Source organism: Embiotoca jacksoni, unplaced genomic scaffold (genome assembly GCF_022577435.1).
Source record: "Embiotoca jacksoni isolate LCO1_2020_lvr unplaced genomic scaffold, fEmbJac1.0.p SCAF_10, whole genome shotgun sequence".
Lineage (NCBI taxonomy): Eukaryota > Metazoa > Chordata > Actinopteri > Embiotocidae > Embiotoca > Embiotoca jacksoni.
In genome coordinates, this window is record NW_027185230.1 from 3407825 (window position 1) to 3435695 (window position 27871).

The following is a 27871-nucleotide window of genomic DNA, read 5'->3' on the forward strand; positions in this document are numbered from 1 at the left end:
TATACTCTACACTCTATACTATATACTCTATATTCTACACTATATATTCTACACTATATACTCTACTCTATACTATATACTCTATACTATATACTCTACACTATATACTCTACACTATATACTCTACTCTATACTATATACTCTACACTATATACTCTACACTCTATACTATATACTCTATATTCTACACTATATACTCTATACTATATACTCTACTCTATACTATATACTCTATACTATATACTCTACACTATATACTCTATATTCTACACTATATACTCTACACTATATACTCTACTCTATACTATATACTCTATACTATATACTCTACACTCTATACTATACACTCTATATTCTACACTATATACTCTACTCTATACTATATACTCTATACTATATACTCTACACTATATACTCTATACTATATACTCTACACTCTATACTATATACTCTATATTCTACACTATATACTCTATACTATATACTCTATACTATATATTCTACACTATATACTCTATACTCTATACAAAAATTACTTTTGGGCCACCTTTTGGACGACATGCTATAGTATGACTTTTTGTTTACATATTTCGGACGACATACCATATGACATTTTTTTTTTATCACTTTTTGGAGTATGACTTTTCTGAAATGACATGCATGCCAGTTACTTCTCACTGTGAGGCAACTGCTCTAGCTCTGAAGCAGCGGCGTCGACCACTGGACTATCTTCAGGAGAGAGGAGAAAGTGTTTCACGGAGTTCACTCAGAGCTTCCAGTGACTCAACAGTCTGGTTAACTCAACAGGTAAAAGATGCTACTTCACCCAGGTTTCTATTAATGGTTCAGATTCCACTTTTAATAAAAGTCATACTATAGCAAAAAGTAACCCAAAAGTCATTTTTATGACTTTTTTTTAATCACATTTTGGACGACCTGCTATAGTATGACTTTTGGGTCATTTCTTGGCTGCCACACCACGGCCACACCGATCAATGGAAACAAATTATTTTGATAGCCGGGAGAGACGGGTGTACCAACTTTCATGGGTTTTTGATTTTAATAAAGCCTCCAAAAATGCAGTTGTTTACGGAGAATAATAATAATCGCTTGAATAACAATATGGCTTTCACACCATCGGTGCTCGGGCCCTAATAACAACCACAATAGACATAATTAAATACATTAAAGAAAAAGAAAAAAGGGCCAAACGAATTAATACAAAATGAATACGTAATACCAATAATTTCAAAGTCTGTCCATTTGTCTCGATGCTGATTGCACAACCCTTATCACTTGCAGGCCAGCGGTGGAAAGTAACCAGGTAACTTGATTCAAGTACTGTATTTAAGTACACATTCGAGGTACTTATTCTTTATTTGAGAATTTCCACTAGATGTGGCATTATAGGTTCTACACAATGACATAGCTTTACTTAATTTACTCTTTACTCCACTACATCAGTATGACAACTTTAGTTACTTTTCAGAATACAGTTTATCATACTGTTCCCGTCAAGTGAAAAAAAACAACAACCACACAGACACAGAACAGAACAATTCCAATGGATAATGAATAACTACCACAGTAATAACCTCCCGCGCCAAAGGAATAAATTAAGTATTTTTGCCTTCGACAATTGACCCTCATCGGTGTCCGTTACTTCTGACCGTAAAGCGCATGCGCGCAGCCTCAGCGCACACCACATTCCCCGCTTCTCTTGGCGAGTCGCTCCGCCGACAGACAAACATCCAGCAGCGAGCTGCTTCCTTTCTGCCCTTTTTTGTTTTGTTTTTGTTTTTTTTTCCTCCTCCATGATCATCTGAACAACCGTTTTGTTTGTTTTGTTTGTCTCGTCCGCCTTCCCAAAGGAGCAACCAACCGGCCGGAGGAGCTGCTGTTGAACCCGGTGAGTGTTGAACGGGCTCATTGTTTGAATGGAGGGCCGCTGCGGAGCCTCCCCCCCCCCCCCCTCTTTTTTTTTTAATATTTGATTTATCCAACACTTATTTGCACATAAAGGCGAATTAACGTCACGGCGTGGACGATAAACACCGGTTCGTCTTCACCGACTTCCCGAAATGTTCCCGTTTCGTGACTTTTAACGAACCGTAACGAGGCTGTCTGACGTAGCTGGAGTTAGCCGAGGCAGCTAAGCGGTGAAGCCGCAGCAGCCGCACGGGTTGTCGGACTTTTACCAAAAAAAAAACAAATAAAAACAACAACAACCACCGAGATACGGAAACTAAAACTAACTACCGGGTTGGAAGAAAAGAAAACAACCAAAACGATAGAAACGCGTGGTTTACGGAGAGCCCGGTCCTCCCCGTCGGGTCGGTGGCTGAAGAGGTTGTGATCTTTACTCCTTCATCCGCAGGGAGAGAAGACGTGGAGGGATCACACTGGAATAGTTTGTTTGTTTGTTTGTTTTTAATGAGGGAAAACAACAACAAAAAGAGTCAATCAGGAGGTGATTGTTTGGGAGTAAATGTCACACTTTGTCCTTTGGGCTGCAGGTCTTCATGCTGGGTTTTTTTTTAGGGGATGTAATGCATGAGTAGTATAATTTATATGTATAATAATATATAATATATAATTGCTTCCTGTATGCTGCTGTCGTGAAAATAAAGTCCCCTCGGGGATTAATAAAGTAACTACCTAACCTATAATTCACAGGGACGCTGCGGCTCGGACGGGACACCCGGTTGGACACCAACCCTGAAAGTTGGTGGTTCGATCCCCGGCTCCTCCCGTCCCACGGTGTCCAAAGTGTCCTTGAGCAAGACACTGAACCCTGAGCGAAGCACCGGTGTGTGAATGTGCTCCTGATGGCGGCCTGTCTCATTAGCGGGTGAACGGGGGAAAAAAAACAAAACCAAACACGTTAAAGAGCTTTGAGGCCGAAAGGCGATAAAGAAACATTCATCAACACGCCGAGGCTCTTCAGCTGCTCGGGCGAAAGCAGGATTTCTTCCGAGACGTCGGCAGAGTTGCGAACGTTCGGAGTTACGAGCTTTCAGCAGAAGATGAGAATGAATCCGAGTTGTTGTTGTTGTTGTTGTTTTGTTCTGGCCTCCTCGCGACGCCGTACGCACGTTTACGTTGCGGCCGACCGTCGCCGTCCTCGACCGATTACTTCCTACGTAAACTACTTTTCATCCCTGATGTCTCTTCTCTTCCAGGATTGCGCCCAGTAGGTGCTAATTTTGTCACCATGGCAACAGAAGACAAGAAACCAGAGACCGACACGAAACCTCCGGTTTTACCGTCGGCGTCCGCCAGCCAAAGCAAGGTCAGGATATTTCCAAAAGACCAGTCGGTGTTTGTGTTGTTGTTGTTGTTGTTGTTTTGCCTCCTTCTCAGCTCTAACGGAGCTTCTTTACCTCGATAGTCGAGCCCGGCTGATATTCGATCAAACAATATTGTCCAGTCAGAGAGACATTGGTGTCCGTGTTGGACATTACGCACCAATGTGAAAACTTGTCTTACTAAAACATGGAGCAAAAAAAACAACAACAAAAAAAAGATGCTTTCGGTAAATTCCAAAGGTTGTTTTTTTAATTTGATGCACGCTCAGGTCAATAAATGTTCATGCTCACTTGTCACACACCGGTTCATTTTCCAATGTGTTTTTGTTTGCGTGGCCAGTCTGCACCCGCGAAGCCAAACTACAGCCTGAAGTTCACGTTAGCCGGCCACACCAAGGCCGTGTCCTCCGTCAAGTTCAGTCCGAGCGGAGAATGGCTCGCCAGCTCCTGTGAGTTTGACACCTTTCCTCATTATCCATTGAGCCGCAGGTATCGTCTCAAACCGTTGTTTACTTCATCGAATGTAATCAAACAAACAAATAGCGGTGTGGGGGGAGGGGCGCTCCAGTTCAGCAGAGATCTCGTTTCCGGTCGTGTGGCTGAGAAAACCAAAACTGTCCCATTTGAGAAGCTCCAAAAAAACCCGGCGGAAGTAATTCAAATCCTCCATCGGGCCGACTCCTTTTCTTCCGATTGACTAATTGGTTTGAGCTAACCACCCCAGCTTCACCGCAAATGATATGCGGAGACCATTTTTTTTCTGCCCTCACCGACACGATGCCGGCGTCACCAGTGGACCCGCAGCGTAGTCACGGAGACGGCGGCGGCTCCGGGATTCACATTTCTTGCGTCTTTACAGCCGCCGATAAACTCATCAAAATCTGGGGGGCGTACGACGGCAAGTTTGAGAAAACCATCTCCGGACACAAGCTGGTGAGTTCCAACAGATCGCACCTTTTTGAAAACGGGCGGCGACGGCGGCGGCGACGACGGCGGCGGCGACGCTCTCTTGACCATCTCGCCGTGATTCCCGCAGGGCATCTCCGACGTGGCCTGGTCGTCGGACTCCAACCTCCTGGTGTCGGCGTCGGACGACAAAACCCTGAAGATCTGGGACGTCAGCTCGGTAAGAGAGCGGGCCGGACGAGGTGTCTTTTTTTAGCGAAGGCGTCCGTCCGTCCGTCCGTCCGCGTCACACGGAAATGGAAAGCTTCGCGGAAGCTCCCGGCGAGGCCGGACTCCCCCCGGGTGAGAAATGTGACGCTTCTTCTTCTTCTTCTTCTTCTTCTTCTTCTTCCTCTTCCTCTTCCTCTTTGGATGCAGGGGAAGTGCTTAAAAACCCTGAAAGGTCACAGCAACTACGTGTTCTGCTGCAACTTCAACCCCCAGTCCAACCTCATCGTGTCGGGATCGGTGAGTCCCGCAAACAAAAGCCCCGAATGGAAAGCAAGATGTTGGACCTTCGCCGAATGTCCCGCGAGCGGCCGAGGCAGCGTCTCTTTGTGTGGCTTCGGGGTTTCTAGTTGTTGTTTTTTTGTTTGTAGTTTGACGAGAGCGTGCGGATATGGGACGTGAAGACCGGGAAATGTTTGAAAACGCTGCCGGCTCATTCGGATCCGGTGTCTGCGGTGAGTTTGGGGACTTTTTAATTCTCGCCTTTGGAAGCGTCCCGTCCTGTTGACTCGGCGGTAACGACAGCGTTGACGCTCCCGTCTCCACCTCCAGGTTCACTTCAACAGAGACGGCTCGCTGATCGTGTCCAGTAGCTACGATGGCCTTTGGTGAGTGCATAATGCCGTCGCTATACTAATAATAATAATAATAATAATAATATGTTATGCTTTAAAGCCCGAGTCTCTGAATACAGCCCGGTTAGCATTGAAGCAATTAAAACCAAAAAGCGTTAATCCTGTTCAACTTTGAGAAGCTTCACACTGGACATATTTGTGATCTGGAAGAAATCTCTTTTCTTTTCTTTTCTTTCTTTTTCCTGAAGGAATAAATGTCCCGCTTCATTTTTATCACATTGAAACCAATGCGATGACTTTTCTGTCCACGTATCTCGTCCCCGTGTTTATTTACTGTGCTCATTAAACAACAACTGCATTCTGTCTCATTCACAGTCGAATCTGGGACACGGCGTCAGGACAGTGTCTAAAGACACTCATAGGTAAGACGAGTCGCCGACGTGCGCTCGGAGAACGTCGGGTCTCCGCCGGAGGGGAACTCGCGTCGTCATCAGGCCGACGAGAAGATTCCGACATTAACAAAACAAACAAAAAACAAGGCTTTTCCAAATTTACACACTCGGCGGGCCGAACAAGGCGAACCGAACCGCCGTCACTCATCTGGAAGGTTCCTCCAATGTGAACTTCTCTCCCTGGATCCTTTTCACATTCTCACTTCTAGCGTCGCTTTGCTTTAAAAAACCAAACGGGGGATTATTCTGAACACCGGTGACCAATTGGTTCTTTTCCGAGTCGGTAAAAAGGCGCGTGGAGCTCCGAGCGGTGTTTGGATATGATTTCCCCGTCCTGTGTGCCGACCGCTTTTGTTGTTGCCTTTTTGTCCCCGTTAGACGACGACAACCCTCCGGTATCGTTTGTCAAATTCTCCCCCAACGGGAAATACATCCTGGCTGCCACGCTGGATAAGTGAGTGTTCTGTTCACAGTAGAAGTCCTCTTTGAACTCTTTTGTGTTTGATGTTGTTGTTTTTGTTTTCTATATGGAGTTCATGCGTGTTTCTGACCAGCAGAGGGCAGCGTGCTGAACTGGTTGTGTTGACGTTCGCGCTGTTGTTGTTGTTTGTGTTTCTTTTCCAGCACGCTGAAGCTGTGGGACTACAGTAAAGGAAAGGTGATCATCATTTCATTCTATCTGCTCTCATTCTTTAAGTGAATTGTATTTTTTTTGTTTTAACATTTAGATTTAAAAGGTACCTTTTAATCTTTATGACGACGGCGTGCGTGGTCTTGCTTTCGGCTTCTTAGCTTTTAAAATACAATAAAGCAACTTTTACTGTTTGTTTATTTTAGACCGCGAAACTGATTATTAACATCTGCTTGTCCCCCCCCCCCCCCCGACGTTTCAGTGCTTGAAAACCTACACGGGCCATAAAAACGAGAAGTACTGCATATTTGCAAATTTCTCCGTCACCGGCGGGAAGGTGAGCTTCGATTGTTTACATCTCAACGGGATACTTCTATTTAGTTTCTGCAGTAATTTGGGGATTCATTTTTTTTTTTTTCTTTCGAATGTCACTCGATGCGCTCTCGCAGTGGATCGTGTCCGGCTCCGAGGACAACATGGTTTATATCTGGAACCTGCAGACGAAGGAGATCGTGCAGAAGCTGCAGGGCCACACAGGTACAGCCGACGCCATGTCTTTAGAAAACCACCGATTTAAAGGACCAGTGTGGAGGATTTAAGGGCCAGAACTGGAATATAACTTTCATAATTCAGGTTTTTTATTTTTTTTTAATTGTTTGATTTTCATGAGTTTAGAATGAGCTCTTCCACGAATGCTTTCACAACCACCAGAAGGTGGCAGTGAGTCACCCAAAAACTGTTTTGCCGACTTCCATGCAACGTGAACAGGAGAACTCCTTTCTTCTCGTACAAACGGCCGTAACGTGCGAAGACGACGGCAGCCGTCAAAAAAAGTTCTTTGAACAATCGTTGAATCGTTCCCGACCAACATCGAAACGCCTTTCCCATGTTACAATCTAATCTCGCCACCAGGTGCCGCTAAATCCTACACACTGCTCCTTTTTAAGTCTTCCTATGCTAATTTGTTTATTTTTTTTTATTGCAGTATCGGTTGTGTTTAAAGGCTTCACAGCATTGTTTGGAAACCTTAAAGAACACAAAACAAAATGGACGTTTAAAGCACATTTGTGGCTGCGTGTTAATGAACAGTATTCTGGTGTGGTATGTTAAAAAAAAAACAATGTAATTTCCAGTTATTGTTACCGTTTCTATTTGTCCTTTTTCAGATGTCGTCATTTCGACCGCCTGCCATCCGACAGAAAACATCATCGCGTCTGCGGCTTTAGAAAACGACAAAACCATCAAGCTATGGAAAAGCGACTGCTAAGAGCCCCTTTTGGGTCATTCAAAGTTTTTTTTTTAAGTTTTTTTTTTTTTTATATACATGAATTTTTTTTTTTTTTCCTACATTTTGTTGTAAGACAAAGAGGACATCCTGCCGGATGCAGCGAGCTTTGAAGTCATGAAATTCAACAAGGAGGTCCAAATCAAGACACACGAGTCGACCACACCCAGATCTGCCACGGACGCCCTCCCCCTCCCCCTCCCCCCTCGTCCCGTCTAACATTTTGTCGTCGGCTCTTTTAGGGGAAACGAGTGACTTTGGTTTTTAACTTCACAGCGATGTTCTGCCGCGTCGGTATTTTCAACACTGCGTTATTCTTGATGTCACTGCCTCATATCAACACACACACACACACACACACACTTCTGGTCTCGTACAATAAATGTAAACAGTTATTTGGTCTGCTGTATGATTTCTTTTGCCTTTTTGTTGTTGTTGCTTCGCCCGTGTAACTGTGCAGTACCATCTGAAGGACTTCAAAGTGAGGATGTGACCGTTAACGTCCAAAGTTTTTAGATTTAAAAAGACGCCCGAGGGATTCATTTTTAATTTATTCAGGTGGTACCAGTGTTCGTTTTTCCCTCGACAATGTCGGATATTCGATGTGAAGTGAGCGCTTCACGCCGATAACGCAGGAGTCGAGTGACTTTTTAGAGCGACAGCAGGGTTCGACTTCAGCGAAGGTTGGCAAATATGTGAACGAAGTTGAAAACGCCTCAAGGAAATTTGATACAAGATGTCACAAGTTTGACAGGTAAACAAACTTAAATGCCATTAATGTTTTTTGTTTTTTTTATATATATAATGCTGTTGGAGCATTGGATCGACTGCTTCCTTAAAACATTTTTTTTAACATTTTACAATTTACACCAGCAACCAAATGCAGTTCTTTTGCGTTTTTGTACTCATATGACGCTGATATGCGTTTGCGACTTCATCAGCTGTCTGTGTCTTTTTTTTTTTTTCCTGTTCTTCTCTGCTTGATTAGTTCGTAGCTCTGCACACGCAGCCAGACACCTCTGTTCTCTGTAGTTAACCTGGATTTTGTGGAATATATGTTTGCATTTGACAGCTATAACCCCCCCGCAACTTAATAAAAGCAGTTTTTTTTGTATGTTTCATGTCGAGTGGTGTCAGGTGTTTTCCTGCCCTTTTTTTGTTTTGTTTTGTTTTTAAATTACACAGGAATCATCTGTCACTTTTAAGTTGTTTTTTTTTAATAACCTTTTTTTTTTTTTTTTCTTCTGTCCATGAAAGATAGAACATCAGAGAACAACCCACAAAGAACAGATGACAAAATTCCATCTCCTTAAAAATAGACAAAAAAAAAAAAATATAATGAAAAGAAGACGTTCCCGTCTCGCAGCGACAGATTGAAAAAAAATGGCAAAGTAAAGGCGACACGGTTACCAAAGTGCCAAAGCCCGACGACTCCTCCTCTTCAATCTGAAAAGGTTTCTCTCGCCTCGTCAAATAAGCTTTTCCACAACGTACACAACAGCCCACAGAAGAGAAGGGAAAGAACAGGGAATAAGCAAGGGATAAAATTACCTTTGTACAAAAATAGATCTTTATGCAAGTGTTTTTTTTTTCTTCTTCTTTTAAACTAGAACATTTTACCGTCTATGCAACAAAGAAAGCAGTGATTGTGTCACAAGCTCAGCTTTTCCTGATTACACTTCTTTTTTTCTTCTTTTTTTTTTAACATACAATTGCTAAGCAACAAACACATTTTGGAGGGTTTAAAGTCTTAACCATTTTTTTTCTCTCGTTTTTTTTTTTTTTTTTGAGGTCCCGTAAACTGCTGAGAAGCTGGTTCTTTTTGAGCTGCTGCCATTCTGCTGGTTGATCAGGATTCATTTTTTATAAAGGTCAAAATGATTAAAAAAAAAAAAAAAAAAAAGATAGATAGATTGTGAAAAACCACCATAAAACTCTGGAGTTGAAGAACACCTGGTGTGGAACAGTTTGGTCTGAAAGACTCGTCTCCCCATTTTCAAATGTCGGAAATGCTCGAACAGATCTGTCGATATATATTTATAAATATATACACATATACATATTAACAAAATATAGCTTTATGTTATAAAGCCTTCGCGTAGGTCATCATTCTACGAGGGTGATCATTTCGTCATCTCGTCAAGAAAATCATCGTCTTGTCAATTTTCCTGCAGGCGGAGTCGAGCTCGCACATCATCCGCTTTATGGCTTAAGACACCTTCAGCCACCAAATCACAGGAAACTAAAGGAGGAGGAGACGTCAGACTGAAGAGAACAGGAAGCGGCTCATTTTAAAATTGGGTCACTGGGGTCGGGGAACAAAAAAAAAAAAAAAAGCGTTTGATTGCTTAATATCTGACTTTTTGGATTAATATCAGTGTCTAAAAAATACGTCTCATACTGGTCTTACAGAAGTTTCTCTTGAAAACGTAGTGGGGTTTTTCTTTCTTTTTTCTTTTCCAAAATATAAATACTATAAACTGAGCTCGAGCTGGCAGTCAATACTGTCACCTGGATGGGTTGTAATAATACAGGCCACCTCACTGAACGAGGAGTAACAATCCAACGACAAGCCCACGGGTCATATCCAAAGTTATTGCTGCTGTTCTCGGTTTTAACAAGCAGAGACGACGAGGTTCAGTCTGATCCGAAGGAACATGGAGGACAATAACGCAGTGAGAAAAGTGCCATCCGTTTGTCTGATTAAATACTTGTAGAAAAAACAAAACAAAACAAAAAAAACCATTCAAGTAATCTTGCAGTGCTGCTTCTCTTCCACTAGAGGGCGCTCGCAGCTCTTTAACCGGCACCGCATCCCTCACAGGTTCTCTCATCCGAACTTCTCTCACCCGAAGTAAACCGCGTCGTCCTGCTCGAGGAGCATCTTGACATTTCAGATGTGCCACACCAACCGGCTTTTTTTTGTGTGTGCCTTTTCCTCATAAGAGGAAGGAGATCACTGGACGTCTGGGGATCAGTTTCAGAGGTGGAATGACATTTACAAATACCCCCCCCCCCCCCCCCCCCCCCCATCCCATGACAAGATCCCCGAACAATGAAGAAGAATCGACACGTGGCTGTTGTATTAAAGGTGTTTCAGTCGAGTCAGCGCTCTGTGGAGTCTCGATGGTGCCGCGAGAAAAAAAAAATGAGGGACTTCTTCGGACTTGATTATAATCAATGAACGTGGTGACAAACTGGAAATAATCATACAAAATTTAAAAAAAAAAAGCCGTGAGGGCAGCAGATCAGTAAGCTGACAGCTGACCGATGTACAGTGAGCTGAGCTCCTGCTGCAGCTTGTGGGTTTTATTTTCCATTCGATTCTCCGCGCCATTTAAAGTGAAAGCAATCATAACATGAAAAAACAAAAACAACAAAAAAATCGAAATGTTAAAGCAAAAGACTGATTATGAGATGGGATATGAGGAAATATGCATCAAAAATACCAACAGATAAAGTTTGAAAAGTATTTTTTTTTTTAAAATCAGCGGCGTGATTTGATTTTTTTTTAAATTATATAATTCATTAATTTAAAAGACAAAGGAAATTGGAAAATGTAATTAGGTTATTTTCATGTTCTTCAATCGATATGTTTAATTTATGCAGATTGACTTATTTACATTTATTAATTATAATTAAACACTGAAAAAAAAAAAAAGACGATTGAAGTGGCACACTCGAGACCCCATAACGCTCACACCACATTAGAAGTTTATCGAAGGATAATGAAAACACAGTGCTCAGGTTGGTTTTGGGTTCCTTTGTTTGTTTGTTTGTTTGTTTGCCAGGTCCAGATGGTGTCAAGGTGCTTATGAAAGACCGCTGAGGATGCAGCTACGGGAAGAAAAACCTGCTTGAATTTCCTTCTCTTTTAGTCCCTTTTTTCACGTCGTACTCAACCGCGACTATTATCTAACGTGTCCTTCAACTCTGCCGCGCTCCACCGTCCCGTAAGACGCTCTCAGATGATGCTCGTGGTTGTTTGTTTCGGTCAAAGGTTATTAAACCAGAACAGAAATGACAATTAAATATCTGAACAATGGGCGGAAAAAAACAAAATAATAATATTTGCTCCTGTCCAGGCAAATATTACAGTGGACCCACGCGTCTCAAACACCCGTCTGTGGACAATCTTTGGAAATGCACTCGATGCATAGTTTTGCAGCAGCTGCAGCATTTAGAAAAGTAGAGGGGAACAAACAAAAACAAAAACAAAACAAAAAAAAGCAGAATATGGGCACAAAGCATATTTATACATAACATGGAGATATTTAACATTTCAGTTCAACTTGAATGACACTCGGTTGTCCAGAGAAGTGCAGAAAGAGCGAGGGCGTGTCCCTCTGAGGACGAAAAGAATCCAGGCGTTCCCGATCGGACCGGGGCCGAACTCCACCTCGGGAGGTCCGTCACGTCAACGTCGGCTCTCCTTTTGAGGAACCCGACTCCACCGTCATGAGGTTAAGTGCCAAAGTAACAAACAAAATAATAAACAAACAACGAACGGCTCTTGCTGCAACGGCGAGCACTTACTCGCGTGCTGAATTGCGGTTCGAGCCCGAATGAGTGTCAGGAACTGAAGGTCTGAGGGATGGAGCCGGAGGTAATTGTGCATTGCTGTTGTTAGACTGAACCCCCCCCCCCCCCCAAAAAAAAAAAAAAACAACAAAAAAAAAGTAATGGCAATACTGTGTACGGTTGTAACTTTCTGTCCAGGTAGATTGTGAGGCGTTTTGGAGAAGCGAACACCCGCTGCGGAGAGCGGGAGGAATCTGTGAGTGTGGAGGTGTAAACGGTGTGCTGAGAGTTCACGTGAAATGAGAAGCGGGGGAGGGCGGAGGAGGGCGGAGGAGGGACGGTGAGGAGCTCCAAACCCGCAAAAACAATGGTACCCCCCTCTCCCCCCCACCGGTGAGACCGTGCGCTCGCTTTTCCAGCCTTCCAGGTCGGTTGGTGATCAGCCGCGAGGGCGCCACGAAGGCCGGATGCTTGAACGAGGACGACGGAAGCCGCTCCTGCTGGTAGCCTGTCCCGTAGCCTGTCCCGTAGCCTGTCCCGTAGCCTGTCCCGTAGCCTGTCCCGTAGCCTGTCCCGTAGCCTAAAGCTAAATATGCGGCCGATGTGCCTGGACGCTCCCCCGTGTGCCGAGAGAACTGGCGTGGGTTGTACAGAACGAGCTCTTCCGACATCGTGCTCGAGCGATACTCGGACTGAAGGGGCTGATTAGTGGACTACAACGGCATCCTGCCCCCCCCCCCCCCCCTCCCCCGTGTTGCACAGTGCTAATAGAGTAAGACGTGGTTGTATTCGTTGGAATTGGGCAGAGACCTGAGGGTTTCCTTTTGTTGAGCTCTTGCAATCTTGCCAACCCACCTCCGAGCTCGACTCCAGAAAGCTCACACTTAAAACAAAAACAGCTAGTGCAAGACCCGACGTGTTCGGTCGAGTCAGGCGGGAACGGACGAGTTCCTTTAAGCAGACGTATCCCCCCCCCCCCTTCCCCTCCCTCCTCCCTCCCCTCCCCGACCGTCAGTTAAGTTCAGTCCTGAAAGACAGAGAGGGCTCAGGTCCGAGTCTAAACAGCCCGAGAGGCTCCCGAGAGTCCACGATTGTCCCGATCACAACGCTGAGTGTCCAAAATGTGACGTCATCGCTGTTTTTTGTGTGAATATACCTGCAAGCGTAACTGTGTGGGTCAAAACCTGATCATCTCTGCCTTGTTCTCCCGCCACGCTGCAGGAAAAGCGACGATGCAAACGATGGCTCAATACGTGTCCTCTGTCCGTCCTCATGTCAGTCCACTGTCGTCACTCCGTGTTGTTTTGTGATTTTCATATATATATTTCTTATTTATATATTTTTACAAGGTATAAAACAGACCCACAGGCATGGTGAATTCATTGTTTCGAAAACACATCAAAGGGAGTTGAGAGCGTCGAGGGGACGGAGGGAGGACGGGGGGAGGTTCTCCGTCCGAAGTCGTCCCTGGAGTTGGGGTTTTATTTTATTTTATTTTTCTGAAAAAAGGTTCCAGGGCCGGCGGCCGGTGTGGGTGAGGACGGTTGGGGGAGAGAGAGAGAGAGGAGGGAGGGGGGGGGGGAGGGTCAACCCTCACTGCTATTATGTCATTTGATGCGGGGCTTCTAGCATCTCCATGAGGAAAGTGTCGATGGGCGTGTCGCCGATGAGCTTGAAGAAGAACAAGTGCTCCAGACACTTCAGCCCGATGGAGCGCAGTGCCGGTAACCGCAGCAACAGCTTCGCGAACCTGTCGTGATACAAAATCAAACAAGAGATGAAAGTGAAACATCAGCCTTTCACATCTGACAGGAGGAGGGATGGGGAGGGAGGGGGGGAGGGATGGGGAGGGAGGGAGGGAGGGAGGGAGGGATGGGGAGGGAGGGGGGGAGGGATGGGGAGGGAGGGAGGGAGGGAGGGAGGGATGGGGAGGTCACCCTGAAGCAAAACGATATTGCTAAAGAGTTTCTTTGAGGTACAAACAAAAATCTACGACCAAAGCTGTTCAGGCTTGTTGTACAAGTCAAGCAAAACGTTATTGTTAATATGACGCAGCTGGTATTTCTTTTTCTTTTCATGGTGTCTTCAGCTGTACTTTGGTGGTGTCTCACGTCGACAAGTACAAGCAGAGACTTTAGTTTCAATCAGAAACTGGACAGGAAGTTAATAAACAGCTGACATGGCGCGATGAGAAGCAGAAACAATGTTGAGAAATAACGAATGAAAAGCAACGCTCTTTTCTCAGTAATGCATTGTGTATATATGTATTCACTGTCTGTACGGTGAAGTGGTTGTATTTCTGCACAACTATCTTTGTCAGGTAAAAACAGAAGCGGTTGCGTTGCTACTGCTGTAATTAAAACACACCCATCTGTGAAAGCAGTCAGTCAGAACGGGCACCGAGGTGAACCTGCCTGTCTGGATACTCTTTAAGCAGTTGCTGGGATTTTGACCTCATGAGAAACTGTTTTGTGATTGTGATCCTACCTGCCCGGCTGCTCGGGGTACTTCTGTTTGCAGTAGGCCTCTAAAGACGCGTAGACTTTCTCTCTCAGAGCTTCGACTTCACCTGGGTTGGACAGACCTTTAGAGTCTGTGGAGAGAGAGAGAGACACACACACACACACACACACACACACACACACACACACACACACACACACACACACACACACACACACACACACACACGCACGCAACTTTAAAACTGCTGAGGTGGAAGTTGTACGACTATTATATTTATACATTTGGACATCCTTCTTCAGTCTCAAGTGGAAGCATGCGAGTGCTGAAAGCTCCCAAAATCTACACTTACTCAAGACCAGCTTGCCTCAGCTGCTGACGGGAAGCAGAGCCTTTCCTCACTCACAAGTTGAGTTTTAACTCCGCAGGCTCGATGTGGACGTGTGTCGCCGCATTCCGGGTTAGACCAATTAAGACTGTAATTTCCAAGTCGCGCCAATTTAGGCTTCACTGAAGGACGCATCTTTGATTAACGACACAAACGCGTCATTGATTAACATTTCTGACGAACAAAGCTCTGCGCAATTGGTGAACAATGAATGAACATTTGTTGTTGATGGCCGGACCAGCTCGCACAGTGTGGGAAAGGAAGGACGGAGGGATCTTTTTTTAGCCTCGCCGCCCCCTCCTCCGCAACCCCTCTGCCCCCTCCGTCCTACGCTTTTCTCAGTCAGACCGGTCCTGCAAACCCCTAATTAACAGGGAATCAGGCGGAGAAGTGAACCGAGGCCAGTGGGCCTGGATGTGGCCCGGACAAAATGTGGAACACAGAGGATCAGTGTGTCTCGGGTGAGCAGGTCCTCGGAGGAACGGTGGGAGGATCCCACACCGAGTCATCAAAAAGCCGGGGTACATTCGCGGGCCGGTTTAGTGCACTTGGAACAGGTTTAAATACAGAGCAGCACACTCGCAGCAGGGGTGACACGCTTTAACAAACCATGGGTCTCGATCAAACAAAGCTCAGTCTCTCTGCCTTTTTTACGGTCATATCTCTACAGGAGGCCACACGAGGATGTCAAATTGCAAAATGAATCAGAATGTATTGATTTCAGATATGGACTGTATCAGCTTTTTTTGCTTTTTTTTTTTGTGCCCTTTAAAGCTCTACAGCCACATCGGTTTCACACGTGACCAACAAGTCTCAAGTCTTTAAAAGAGTCCTAAGGTCAGGTTCAAAGACAACAAAAGCCAGTCCCCAATTTTTACATTTCATAAACGAAGTCAAACTAAACTTAAAAGTGAAACTCCACCCAGCAGCTAATGTATATTTTGAGTAGCAAAATTGCTAAGTCGGCTCGAAAGGTGGACACCTGGGATAATTTTAGATTCAGTCAGTAAAAAAAAAGGAATCCCAATGGTAACAAGTTTTATATATTTTTTTGAATACTGCAGCATAATCCTCTTCTCAGACATACGCTCCGTTTGTACCAATTACATGAATGAAAACCTGTTATCGTCCTCTCTGAAACTGTGAAGCTTCACCTGACGTGCTGCAGTGGAGAAAGTGGATTATGCTGCAGGAGTGGTTTAAGAAATGTAGACACCATTTTGATGCGTCTTCCCCAAAGTCAAGCTGAACACAATCAGGATGGGAAACATTTTTTTTTTTTTTTTTTACACAAGTTCTATTTCTGGCCTGCTGGTGGAGAAGCTTTGATAATCAAAATGAAAGAGTTTGTGTGGACTCTTACTTTAATTCTGGCAATCTTAAGGTCAGCGTCAGCTGGTTGTAGAAAACAGGAGCAACCCCACAAGACAGTGCAGGGAGTTGTTGAACTTTTATAAAAGCTCCGCTGTGGTGTAATACATTGATGCTCAACAAGTAAAGAAGGTCAGTCCGACAGTGTTCTTCTGACCGACCAAAGAGGAAATACAGTGTCAGCAGTATTGAATTCTGTGGTTGATGCTTCAAGGTCCCGTATTGAATACATTTGCATTTCTATTTCCTTCTTGAGGTCTAAGTGAATACTGTGAAAGTGTCAAAAAGCACACAGCCTGTATTCAGCAACCGTGCCCTTCCTTAAGTTTGTGATGCCACAAAGTCACGCTCAATTCATATGGCCACCATCAACACAGCCAACTGTTCAACCTTTCATGTCAAAGAAAACTAAATGACCGTTCTGTGGTACAGCGAGCGAGCTACGAGGTCACAGTAAACCTGTGGTTGGCCTGGGCATGTGTCACTCAGAAAAGAGGCTCGCTGACATCGATGCTCCTTAAAGACACAACAGCTCCAGAGAGAAGCTCATGAGAGCAGATGTAAAACTATATTGAGTTGTTTTTTTGTTCTAAAAAAACCCACAAAAATGATCTTCTTATGGATTTCAAGACAGCAAATAAAACACCACAAAAGTCTAAAATATCTGGATTGTTGTTTGGCAGATGACTGTTTGGTTCAAAATAAAACTGAAGCTAGAATTTAAAGACTGTTTTACAGTATAGTCTCTTCCTTTCTTTGAAACATTAAGTGTCATCACACTGCACCGGATGAAAGCGTATATATATATATATATATATATATATATATATATATATATATCGATAGTTACCTGGGTTGAAAAGGACAATAGCTCGAAGGCACCCCAGTTCTGTCTTATCCATCTGCATATCCCTCATCTTAGACACCAGTTCTGTGAGCACTCTGCACAAAAGAGACAACAAAAAAACACAAAGTCAGAGTTGTGGCTTGGTAAAAATCAGGCATAGATGAAAATACTGTTTCAAGTTTGTTTAATTCTTGTTGAATCAGGCAACCAAACGAGCACCAGAAATGTTGAGATCACAGAAAACCATTTGAGTCTAATTGGTACATTTTTGCAAATGACACACTGCTCTTCATGTGAATTATCCAGACTGGTACATTTAGAATATGTTTTTAACTACGATCCAGCACATATCTATTTAAAAACAAATGCACATAAGCATACGGTGAGGCCGGTTAGATCAGTGGAAAAGTTTACAACCCTGCAAAACAATTATATTTAGTACATGGTTTTCATAAAAGGAAAGCCGCAGAGTAAACACAAGCTGTAATCCAACACCAGCACTCCCACTGTCTGTGTGTGACATCACTGGTGGGAGTGTCGGGAGAGTCGCTCGAACTCCTCACCCCTCTTTGACTCGGTCACACCCTCTCCCCGCCGCTCTCTTTATTTTCCCTCTCGCTCCGTTTCTTTCTGCCCCTCACACTCGGATAGTAAAGTCAATTGTGGCGCTTAGCTCATTCTAATTCAATTTGCTCCGAGGAGGAATAACAGTGCTAAAAAAAGAGAAAGGGACTCGAGTGTTTAAGTTAATCAGTCTCTTCATTTGTATGGGGAAGAGGGAGAGGGGACTAGATAAAGAAACATTATCAGTTCTCTGTATCTTAATGCTTGCCACAGTTAATGCAGAGATGGAATATGTCCTGTGGCTGTGAGCGCTGATGACGGAGCACGGAGGCTGCTGATCACAGAGGCAACGGCGCCAGAAAAGACAGAAGATATCAAAAGTGTGACTGCTGTTTGTGTCGGTGTGAAGACGGCAGCCGGAGCTGCCAATTCTCTGCGGGCTCTCACATTCTGCACGGACACGCGCTCCAAGGGGAATTTTTATTTTCAAAATAAATTACGATGACAAAAACTGCCAATGCATCATATGGATTAATACAACTCGAAAAATACTTCCGTATACTTTTATTTTTTCTTGGATATTTTTCAAGTTGGGCATCTCCGTTCTGCTAAAGTTGTGATGCGGCTGAACGCACACCACAGACGGAAGTCAGATCTCAGTCTGTCAGACAACTTCCTGCCTGGAAATGTCAATACCAGTCACCAGGGTGACCTGCACAGTCACTGTGTTTTGCATGGATTTCTTTTCTGAGCAATTCAGAGTGTCCGTGTGATCCCAAATGTATACAGGTGTACATATTTAATACACTGGAGTCGCTCAGCAGTTCCTGCACTGCTGTGCCTTCAATGTTACATGCCATCAAAAGCGAATCCACACATACTTATTTAAGTTGTTTTTTTTAAGGTTGTAACTGATACTTTATTGGTAATTAATATTGGTTTAGTAACCTAAAAAGGAAGCAAAATCCCACGGTTGCATCGATACTTCTTAAAATATTTTTTCACAACTTGGTAAACCAAAGGTTCTTGTTGTTAATGTCTTATTATGGTTCATAATTAGCAATAATTGACCTCCTCTTTGAACACACACCTTTAGAAAAGATACATTTATAAAAGTGGTTGTTGAGGTTTTATATATGTATTTTAAACACCAACTAAGTGCAAGAAACCTTCGTAATATGGTAATAATGACCTGTCGAAGATGGCTCCCACTCCGGCACTGTGGGCGCTGTTGCGGTGGACATGCAGCCCCGTCGCCAACAGAATCCCGTCTTTAACCGATATCGAGCGGTGTGAGAATGATGCAATGAGGAGTTCATTCCAACCTGAGGCAGAGTTGAGGAGAGGGATTGAGGAAAAGCATGAAGAGAGAGAGAGAGAGAGAGAGAAGGGACAAAAAAAAAAAAAAAAAAAAAAAGAATAAGCAAATCCCAGTACAAAAGTTCACACAGCATTCAAGCAAAATGAAAGTGACAACAAAGAGGGAATTCCAATGAATCAATTAAGCTGCGCCGTAAAAGCTTGCAGCTTTCTCAAGCACGGGCATCAGGTTATTACTAAGACATTTGAATCATGCTTTCTAAAGAGACAAGCGTGTAAAAGGGATGAACTGCGCCTGCCATCACAATAAAGACAACAGGCTTGATGTGCCAAAGCAGGGGCCTGACACAGAGAGCACTCAAGACACAAGACGCTGCCTTTTGAGTGACAGGGCTCCTTTAACTGTTCTGCCTGGCAACACTCGCCTCTTCTCCCCAGAGTTGAGTTGGGTATGAGAGATGCTTTTATCTGTGATACGGCAGAACTAAAGCGGTTATTTATAGAAAACCTGAGAGCCAAGAAGAGACGAGCGCTGCAGAATAATGTCTCTCTCTGCCTTGCTGAAGTCTCTCCATCATTGTATGTGCACAGGATAAGGAATGATGGGAAGGTTTAAAAAAAAAAAAAAAAAGATTTTCAGGGTAAGAGATGGGTGTGTAATAGCATTTTTTTTTTTCTTTCCTGGGGGTGGATTTAGAATATGGTGGTGTAATTTGGAGCGACAAGCAGGCAACAAGGGCAATGTGTTGTGAGGACCCAAAAGACCTTCCTGCATGTGATGTCAGTGAGTGTAGCAGAAGTGACAGATGATTCACTCTCTGCTATGTTGCCGTTTCTGTGATCCTGAGCAGTTAGCCTGCTGTTCCACATACAGCACAAACATACTGTGACTGTGGGTCTGTTTCTTGTCTCAGTCACATGACCAGGAGAGTGATTTGTGGTTTGGGCCACATTAGTCTGTTCACATAATATTTTACTTTAGAGAGAGCAAGCACAGTCATCTGTAATCCAGTGTTTACAGGGTTTGTTTCAACAGCTAAAATATGTTTCATGGTTTTTTCTGTTAATAACAAAACATAAATGGTCATGTACTTTGTCTATAATGGTTATTTAGCACTCAACAACACTGTAATGTTTTACCATTTTATCATACAAAACAAGACTTTCAACAAAAACATTCATTTAAATAGCAACGGCTTGATTCAAGCATTTTCATGAATTGATCATGAATGTTTATTTGCACAGAATTCAATTTCAACTTATTTTGCTGTACTATTCAAAGTACCCATATATCATCATTATGGTCATTTTGAAATAAACGTATTATGGAAAGTGCTGTAAACTGTTTGTTGGCTGTTTCATGCACAACACTTAAGTCTGCTTTTATATATATATATATATCTCGGTGAGGCCGTGTTGACAGACCTGCTCGTAGAAGGATGACCTGGTCGTCCAGCGGCAGCTCAGAGAAGTGGGGGATCCTCTTGGCCCACTCCACCAGGGTGAAGAGCTGTTTGTCAGCTGCTTGACAGATATTTGTCACTGGGTCGTTGGGCTGCAGAGAAACACAGACAAAAACTCATTTGGATGTATCCAGGTACGGCTTGAAATGAAAACGTGTCACTTTTGTTTTGGTGTATGAGTATCTTCAGGCTGCACTTCAGGCACACACACACACACACACACACACACACACACACACACACACACACACACACACACACACACACACACACACACATTTGACACTAACATTAGCGCTATGGTGTGAATAATATCCTCTAAAGAGGAGCAAGTAGGAAGACAAAACAAACAGTGATTCTGTCCCAGCTTGTGGAGGAAATACCTGCAGAGAGCTGCCGGTGAAAAAACAACTTTCACTGAGCCGACTCCTTCTTTGGGGACCTTTTAGCCAAAACACAAATCAGCCTCTTGGACAGCTAGTGGAGCTCAAGAGGCCCTCGAGAGGCTCTGCTGACACTTTACAACAGAACAAGTGCTTAGCAGCTCAAAGGGGACTTTATTACCAGACCAGGACGGGCTTTGTGAAGTGTGCAATGTATGCGCATAATGATAATTCATATTTAGTCACAGTTATGCTAATAAAGTAGCTGTGTAGCTGTTCTGCAGGTCACGTGAGTAAACTAGAAGAAAAATTAATACAAATTCACAGTTAAGTACCTATTTATTTATTTCTACATTGTTTTAAGTTTCCAAAAGATTCATTGCTGTTATTGAAGGTCACCAGTTTTGAATAAAAATTTAAAAAAAGTTTGTTCAAATGAGAAAAACAAGCTATTCTAGACTACCTGAGCTGGCTAATACTGTACGTTGTCCATTTAGTGCTCAAAATAAACACACCGACTGAAATAATGGGTTCAGATGAACCAAGTACAAAGTTGCTGTGGTCTATTGATTTTACTTCTTTAGACCCACTTAAGCCTTGAGGAGACACAAACACATGACAAAGGGAAAAAAATAATAAAGCAGGATCTTGCAGCTCTGCGACAAAGTGAATATGCTTTGAAAAGAGCCTCTCTTCAATTTAGGTCCTAAAAAGCATAAATGTAATCTCAGTTGTAGTGTTTACATACAGGACACTGCTGCTCTGAAAACATGCTTGATCAAATACTGAAATGTCTTAAATTGCACAATTTAGCTTTGCTGAGCTGCACTGAGAAAAAGTGAACACACAGGATTTGAGAAATGTGAGTTCCTTATTGTGGTTAAAAGCTCTCAAAAAGTCCTCCAAAAAATAAAAACGTTTATTTCTGTTCTTTTTTTGCTTTTAGTCTAAAAAAAATATCGATAGTTTCATTACTAATTAAAAATTATGTCAATTTTTGTACGTTTTTAACTTTAGGTGGCCAGAATATCGTCTTTCCTGTAAAAAAGAAATACAAAGTGCGCTCTGTGTGCACTCTGTGTGCGCTCACGTGTGTTTAATTCATGTTTGTCCTGTTTAGATGGAGAAGATCATTTCTGTTTGCAGTCCAGAGACAAGGACTGCTTCTCCTTAACTGTCCTGTTGCATTAGATTCAGAAGTATTATTCTTTGATCCACAGGGACAAGTAGTGGAATACTAATGCAATGCACACATACAGTAAGATGAACTCACCGAGATGGAAATCCATCTCAGTGAGTTCACTGACGAGTAATTTACCATCATCCCAGGAGTACAAACTCTTCATATGCATGTGTGTAAACAAAGACTTTGTGCACACGCTTCTGTGCATAATTTTAAATCAAGTAAACACTCTTAAACACTAAGTATCCCTGTGTGAACTCGCACTCTGACAAAATCAGTAAGCAACTTCTCCCCAACTTCCTACTCCAAATCCCACAGATCGATGCTAAAAGCTCAGGAGGATCCTGACATCAACAGCAGCTCTCCAGAGAAGATTAGCTCAAGATGAAGGGGAAAACATCTCCCCACTCACATTCTCCTCTTCTAACACGCAGGCCAAAGTCTCTCCCGTCCTCTCCTCCACAGTCCCTCCCTACGGTGTGAAACTCAGACTGACTGCAGAGCATCACAGACACGCAGCTGAAATATGAAAAACTTAAACCAGACACAAAGCCGACACTGTTTTGAAAACTGAAAGTCGTCCTTTTTTCCCTCATTTACTCTCTTCAGGGGGAGAAAGAAAACAGGCATCTTATGAATATTTCAGCATCTGATCTCCGTGGGAGACGTGGACGGCGCGGCTCAGCGCGACACTTTTCGTGAGCTGCACTTCCTTCCCCAAAAACACATAAACAGATTCGGGTAATTCATTCCAAAGGGCAGGCCCGGCAAAAACAAAGGAAAACAAAAGGGTGCTTGAGTGTGCGCCACGGTCGAGCCACCCCTCCTCAGAAGAATACAAGTCCCAGGGTTCTCGTTAAACATGGCGAGGCTCATGAATGTTGTATGGCTATCTTAGCCGTGTTTACACTGACCTGGTTTTTTTTTTGCCTCTGTCTGTGGGGATGACAGGGGAGAGGAGCTTACACTTTCCTGAGACAATTCTCTGGGCATCACATTACTGTACTTACTGTTCAAGTGACAGAGCAGCGTTTGGGATGTTATCGTGCCACGGTGGAGCGGCCCGCTGCGCCCTGTGAGAGAATAACTTTAACCTCCCTGTATTTAATTATCAAAGTCCATCTGGGAATATCTTACAAGTCAACTGTAAGAGCTGCTTCCTCTTCTTTTTCTACTGAGGAGTCACTCTCACAGCAGGCTAAAAATAAGCAAACAAGCAAGGGGGAAGCCTGGACTAAAACATCCACCAGAGACAGAGTGGATGAGAGTGAAGTTTCAGCCCTTCTGAGATGACTTTTTTCACTGTCTGCCACAAACAAAACTGTCTTCATTCCAGGCAAATTAAAGGGATTTATAGCTAGGAGCGCTTCATCACCGTGGTCGATCATCCCAGCAACTTAGAGAAACGCCAGGCATGCGCACTGTCCTATGAAATTTTTATCACTTGAGGAGGGGAGACGAAAGATTTGCCTTTCAATTTTTCATTATTCTGCTTGAACCAGACTATAGTAGCGTGACAACAGAGAGAAAATTGGGTACTCATACAGATCAGTCTGAAAATGAATTACTCAAGTGACCCATTTTTTTAGATTGAAAGAAAAAAAAAAGAAACTGTCCTCATGTTATAGTGGGGATGAATCATCAGCTAATTATCATCTAAGTAACAGCAGTGCTTCCCGCATAAAGTTAAGGCGTTAAGTTCTATAAACCTCTAGAAAAATTAATGCAAAGACAGTAGAACAGCCATCCAGAAATAACACAAGAAAGAGTGAAGGAAGGAGAAGGAGAAAAGCATAAAACAGAAGTAAAGAAACACCCTGAGGATTAGTGAACGATAGCGTCTTCTCTTCTGACCCTGCTCCTTAAGAGAAGACCTCTCCTTGTCTGACTGAAGCCATATTACTAATGCCTGTTTAACTCCTGTACTAGGTCACCATGAGATAAACACACTTCATTCAGCTTGGCCAGACCCGGGCCATTAGACAGTGGCGGTGGCCTATTCATGGTGTACACTCATGGCCTGGGCCCTGTGATTAATTATAGCACGGGGCAGTGCCTCTCAATGGGGGCCGAGCAAGGGGGGAGGGGTGTGTGTGTGCGTGTGTGTGTGTGTGCGTGTGTGTGTGTGTGTGTGTGTGTGTGTGTGTGCGGGTGTGGGAGGGGGGTAGAGAGGAGTCCTAAGGACAACCTGCATGCCAATACTCACAGGCTCCACTTTAGTTAAAGGATTATTCCCCCAAAATTGTAAAAAACGTAAAATATATTTTCCTGCTTGATCCTTGCGATAATCTGACCACGCTGATAGTTCTGGTTTCAGTTGCCCCGTTTTTAGATACTGTACGGTGGTTCGTGGTGTTTGGTTAAAGGCTGCTCCAGTAGTTTCCAAATGAACCCGAGGTCCACGCCCAGTAGGGTGCAGCGACTGGAGCATGGCCTGGCTCATATATTCAGAGTGAATTTATGTCTGATAACACCAGGCTTCCTCTTTCCACCTGCCAGGAATGGGCATCCGCACAAAGGCAGAATCAACCAGCCAGAGCGGTTAGTCCAGCAACAAGGAGAACAACCCATCCAGGCTTAACAACATGGCCCACTATGGTTGGGAATCAAACCCGCAGCCTTTGCCATGTCTGGTAAATGGGAGCTACCGTTGAGCCACCAGGGCTGCTTTTTTTTTTTTTTTAATTTTTTTTTTTTATTTCACTTTATTAATCCCCGAGGGGAAATTTCTTCGCTACAGCAGGGGGGCTCTCAGGGGGGAGCTGCTGCAACAGCCTGCCACTAGCGCGACGCCAGGTAACCTGACCTGAGGTGCATGATTTTGGATGTTTTTGGATGCTGCTTGTCTGTTCAGATCTCTGCTGCCACTTAAGTACAAAGGGAGGTGAACGGAGCTTCAGCTGTTGTGCTCAAATGTTTGCATTATAAAATATTTGACATGAAATCATTGCAAAACATTGAAAATTCCATTCAGCTCGATTGTATTGAGGTGGCAGCCAAAGATTCAGAGGCAAGCATCCAAAACTCTTGTGATATGAAACCCAAATCATCTGCACTGCAATAATGTGCAATTAAAAAAAGTGTATATTGTGAATTTGGTAATCTGACTTTCTTAATAGACTATATAATCAAATGTATTGGAGGCAACAACAAGTATAAGGCATTGCAAGTACATTGGGGGATGCGCTTGACTGTTTCTCAGCTCTGAGGAGGAGCTTCCTGGAATTTCCACTGGATGTATGGCATGGTGATCATCAGAAGACACGTACTTTTTTGCAGGTGGTTGGAAACAATAAGCTGCACAAACAAACTAAGCCAGATGAAGCTGTGGCAACATCGTCATGTAAATGTACATAATCTAACGGATTCTATCCAGTGAATTCTCTCACTGTCATGAACGACATTTCATTTCAAACTTTTTTCAATATGATCTCGATATGATTTCACTTAGAGTTGATCAGTAATACCTTTCCCATCCCAGTGCAGCTCATCAGTGCCGTTTTCATCTCTACTGAAGTCCCTCACAAAACATCCTGTTGGTGTTGGGCAGGCAGCAGGCCATCGAGGGACCCACCACGGCTGAGTCCATACACACACTCAGTGCATTAGCGTGTCTGGGCTGCCAGCCGTTCCCCGGTGAGTCCCCACTCCTTCTCCCTCTCCCTGATTTCCATGCTCATCTCCTATATTTCCATCCCCCCCCAAAAAAACAAATAGCTCCCATTTACTCACATAACAGCCTTTGCATTTCTAGCTTTACCTCACAGGACATTTCCCTTCCCTGAAGCAGATGAATCCCAGAAGAAGCCCTCCCTCTTCCGTCTCCCCCGCTCAGTCTCAGCCTGCCTTCCTTTTGGTAGGCTGCTGCGCTGCTCCTCTGTTTCCCATCTTTCAGCAGAATTCCTGAGAAAGCTGAGGCTTTGTGGGATGCTTTCAGAAACAGTCTTGCATTGTTCATCACTCTTAGTCTACTCTGTCAAAGACAGCCCATAGTACCCAGTTGATACTGATGGGATGGATAGATGAGGAAACTCACAGCTGATTGAAGGAGCTGATGTAAGGTAAACAGGTAAACCAGTGCTCTGGACTATAACCTATCAACTCCAAAGGGACCAAGTAAAAAGAAAAAGGACAAGCAGTGCTCATCTCTGATATTCATGAATATCTCTACCAGCAGGGAGCACAGTGTCAGCTCTTGACTCTACAACAAAAACAACCACAAGCTTGATGTATTCTAAACCTTTTTTACAATGAAAAGCAAGTTCACTCTCATACAGCACATGTACATGCAGATTAATCTGACCTGACTTGTAAGTGAGCTCTTTCTGGACTCCACAGCACAAAAATGAGATACAGAAACTACTCGCAGATGGAAAAAAATTAAAAGAACTCGTGGACAAAGGTGGAACAGCTCCAGTAAGGTTTTGGAAAACAGAAGAGTCTAAAATAAAAGTCATGAGTGACAAATCTGAAATACATTAATGTTTGGTTTTCTCTAAGATTTGCTGGCAGCACTGTCGGACACAGTCACGGCTTGATTGATGGCCGTTGACGCGAGTATGATATCATTTTACATTAGTACAAAATAAGGCATTAAGTTCTTCCATGGTATTAAGTATGCTGGATGTATTTTAAGAGTGCTTTTAACATGGCAGTAATTAAGCCTCATTGGACCTGTTGCCATTTTTTAAATTTTCAAACAGTGAAACTGTTCAATTTGCCACACAAATGATGAAATGGCAGAAGACAGACAGACAGTAAGAAAGAAAGAAAGTCTTTGTCAGGAGCAACCCACCCTGATGTCGCACATTGGTTTGTGAACTGCCAATATAAAGAACAGAGACTGTCATTTTGGCAATCGCCATCTTGTTTTTTTGGAGCCAGAAATGACCATATTTGGATAAGCGGGGGAGGAACAAGGGGTGAATCTGACCGAGAACACTAGACCCCCCAAACATGACTTCCTTCTGAGGGCTAATATGTAAGTGATTAGGGAATTATTTTCAGAAGAACAACAAGAAGACTGATCAGAAGGAGAGAATTCAGCAAATGAGACAATAATGACTTGTAAAGAAAATGTATTGATTTTGTGTTTCATGAGGAAAGTTGATGATTTTTGGATGTTAGTTTAGTGGAAGCAGTGCTTTTTTTTTGGTGGTATTGCACTTTGGTGAACTTTTGCATTGGCTTCAGACCCATGCAGGAACTACGTCCATTTACATATATATAGTTTTTGTTCAGGACACCTTAGAGTTTTTTTGTTGTTGTACCTAAACAAATTGCCACGCAGTTTGCTTGTAGTCCATTTTCACATGTAAAACAAAGCAAGCACTGACGCCTTAGTGGCTATTTGCACTTACACTTTCACACTAAATTAGGTACAGCAGTGATTGTTCATAAAAACTAGGTTTGAACTGTTTGAGGTGTATAATTTTAATGAACACAATCAGAACTTAGTATTTAAATGGGTAAGACAGGAGATCAGTGTCTAGAGAAAGAAAACACTCTTCCACCAGCCTTGGGGTAACTAAACAAATCACTCATTGTGTGTATGTGTAGCCACAAATATGCACACAGAATGATGACTTGTTGTAGAATCTAGTGTCTAAGTGTTTGGCAAATAACGTATATATATATATAAAAAAATGCCTACTCACCGAGTTGGATGGCACGCCAAGGTTGGTCTCGATGTAGGTCTCGGTTTTGGGTTCCACCGCCTGCTCAGCTTCCAGGATCTTCTCCACGGGCATGTCCTCGTTGGCGCAGCTGGTGGACTCCACCTCGTTCTCATTCCTGTCCTTGGCTCGCTGGCGCTCCTCCTGAACGGCTGCATGTAACAAAACTGGTTCCGGTCACTACTGCTGTTTTACAATGTCAGCATGTGTTAAAGAGCACATGTGTGTTACATGAAAGAGTCAGAATCGACATGGTGTTGATTACTTCC

The 27871-nt window shown here is 43.5% G+C and overlaps 2 protein-coding genes across 7 annotated transcripts in view; one reads left to right on the forward strand and one right to left on the reverse strand.

Moving 5' to 3' along the window:
* Window positions 1-1688: 1688 nt before the first annotated feature.
* Window positions 1689-8543, forward strand: LOC138205754 (WD repeat-containing protein 5). 3 transcript variants are annotated; one of them, XM_069161970.1, is made up of 15 exons: window positions 1689-1909; window positions 2677-2809; window positions 3183-3292; window positions 3649-3757; window positions 4168-4241; window positions 4345-4434; window positions 4632-4721; window positions 4853-4936; window positions 5034-5089; window positions 5432-5478; window positions 5887-5962; window positions 6133-6166; window positions 6402-6476; window positions 6589-6676; window positions 7306-8543. In XM_069161970.1, the coding sequence occupies exons 3-15, from the start codon at window positions 3215-3217 to the stop codon at window positions 7404-7406; spliced, it is 1002 nt and encodes a 333-aa protein (XP_069018071.1). In that variant the 5' UTR covers window positions 1689-1909; window positions 2677-2809; window positions 3183-3214; the 3' UTR covers window positions 7407-8543. The 3 variants fall into 3 exon arrangements, with proteins under 3 accessions (XP_069018071.1, XP_069018081.1, XP_069018062.1); XM_069161980.1 differs by lacking the exon at window positions 2677-2809 and having other exon boundaries at window positions 1823-1909; XM_069161961.1 differs by lacking the exon at window positions 1689-1909 and having other exon boundaries at window positions 2725-2809.
* A 4153-nt stretch (window positions 8544-12696) lies between these two features.
* The window catches only part of rxraa (retinoid X receptor, alpha a), a 104675-nt gene continuing 89500 nt past the window's right edge, over window positions 12697-27871 (reverse strand). For 2 of the 4 annotated variants that reach the window (XM_069162019.1, XM_069162009.1), the window contains exons 6-11: window positions 27585-27754; window positions 20324-20453; window positions 18771-18903; window positions 17018-17109; window positions 14433-14538; window positions 12697-13695 (exon numbers count right to left, since the gene is read on the reverse strand). In XM_069162019.1, the coding sequence (XP_069018120.1) occupies window positions 13548-13695; window positions 14433-14538; window positions 17018-17109; window positions 18771-18903; window positions 20324-20453; window positions 27585-27754 (779 nt within the window). In that variant the 3' untranslated portion in view covers window positions 12697-13547. Of the gene's footprint in view, window positions 13696-14432; window positions 14539-17017; window positions 17110-18770; window positions 18904-20323; window positions 20454-27584; window positions 27770-27871 lie in introns of all 4 variants that reach the window. The other 2 variants (XM_069162001.1, XM_069161994.1) reach the window with 1 other exon arrangement.

What these genes read in the sequence shown, in the direction of transcription:
- LOC138205754 (XM_069161970.1), top strand. Translation starts at nt 3,215, where the DNA reads ATGGCAACAGAAGACAAGAAACCAGAGACCGACACGAAACCTCCGGTT. An exon ending in CGTCCGCCAGCCAAAGCAAG is followed by an intron (nt 3,293 to 3,648) that starts GTCAGGATATTT and finishes TTGCGTGGCCAG; the next exon opens with TCTGCACCCGCGAAGCCAAA. An exon ending in AGATCTGGGACGTCAGCTCG is followed by an intron (nt 4,435 to 4,631) that starts GTAAGAGAGCGG and finishes CTTTGGATGCAG; the next exon opens with GGGAAGTGCTTAAAAACCCT.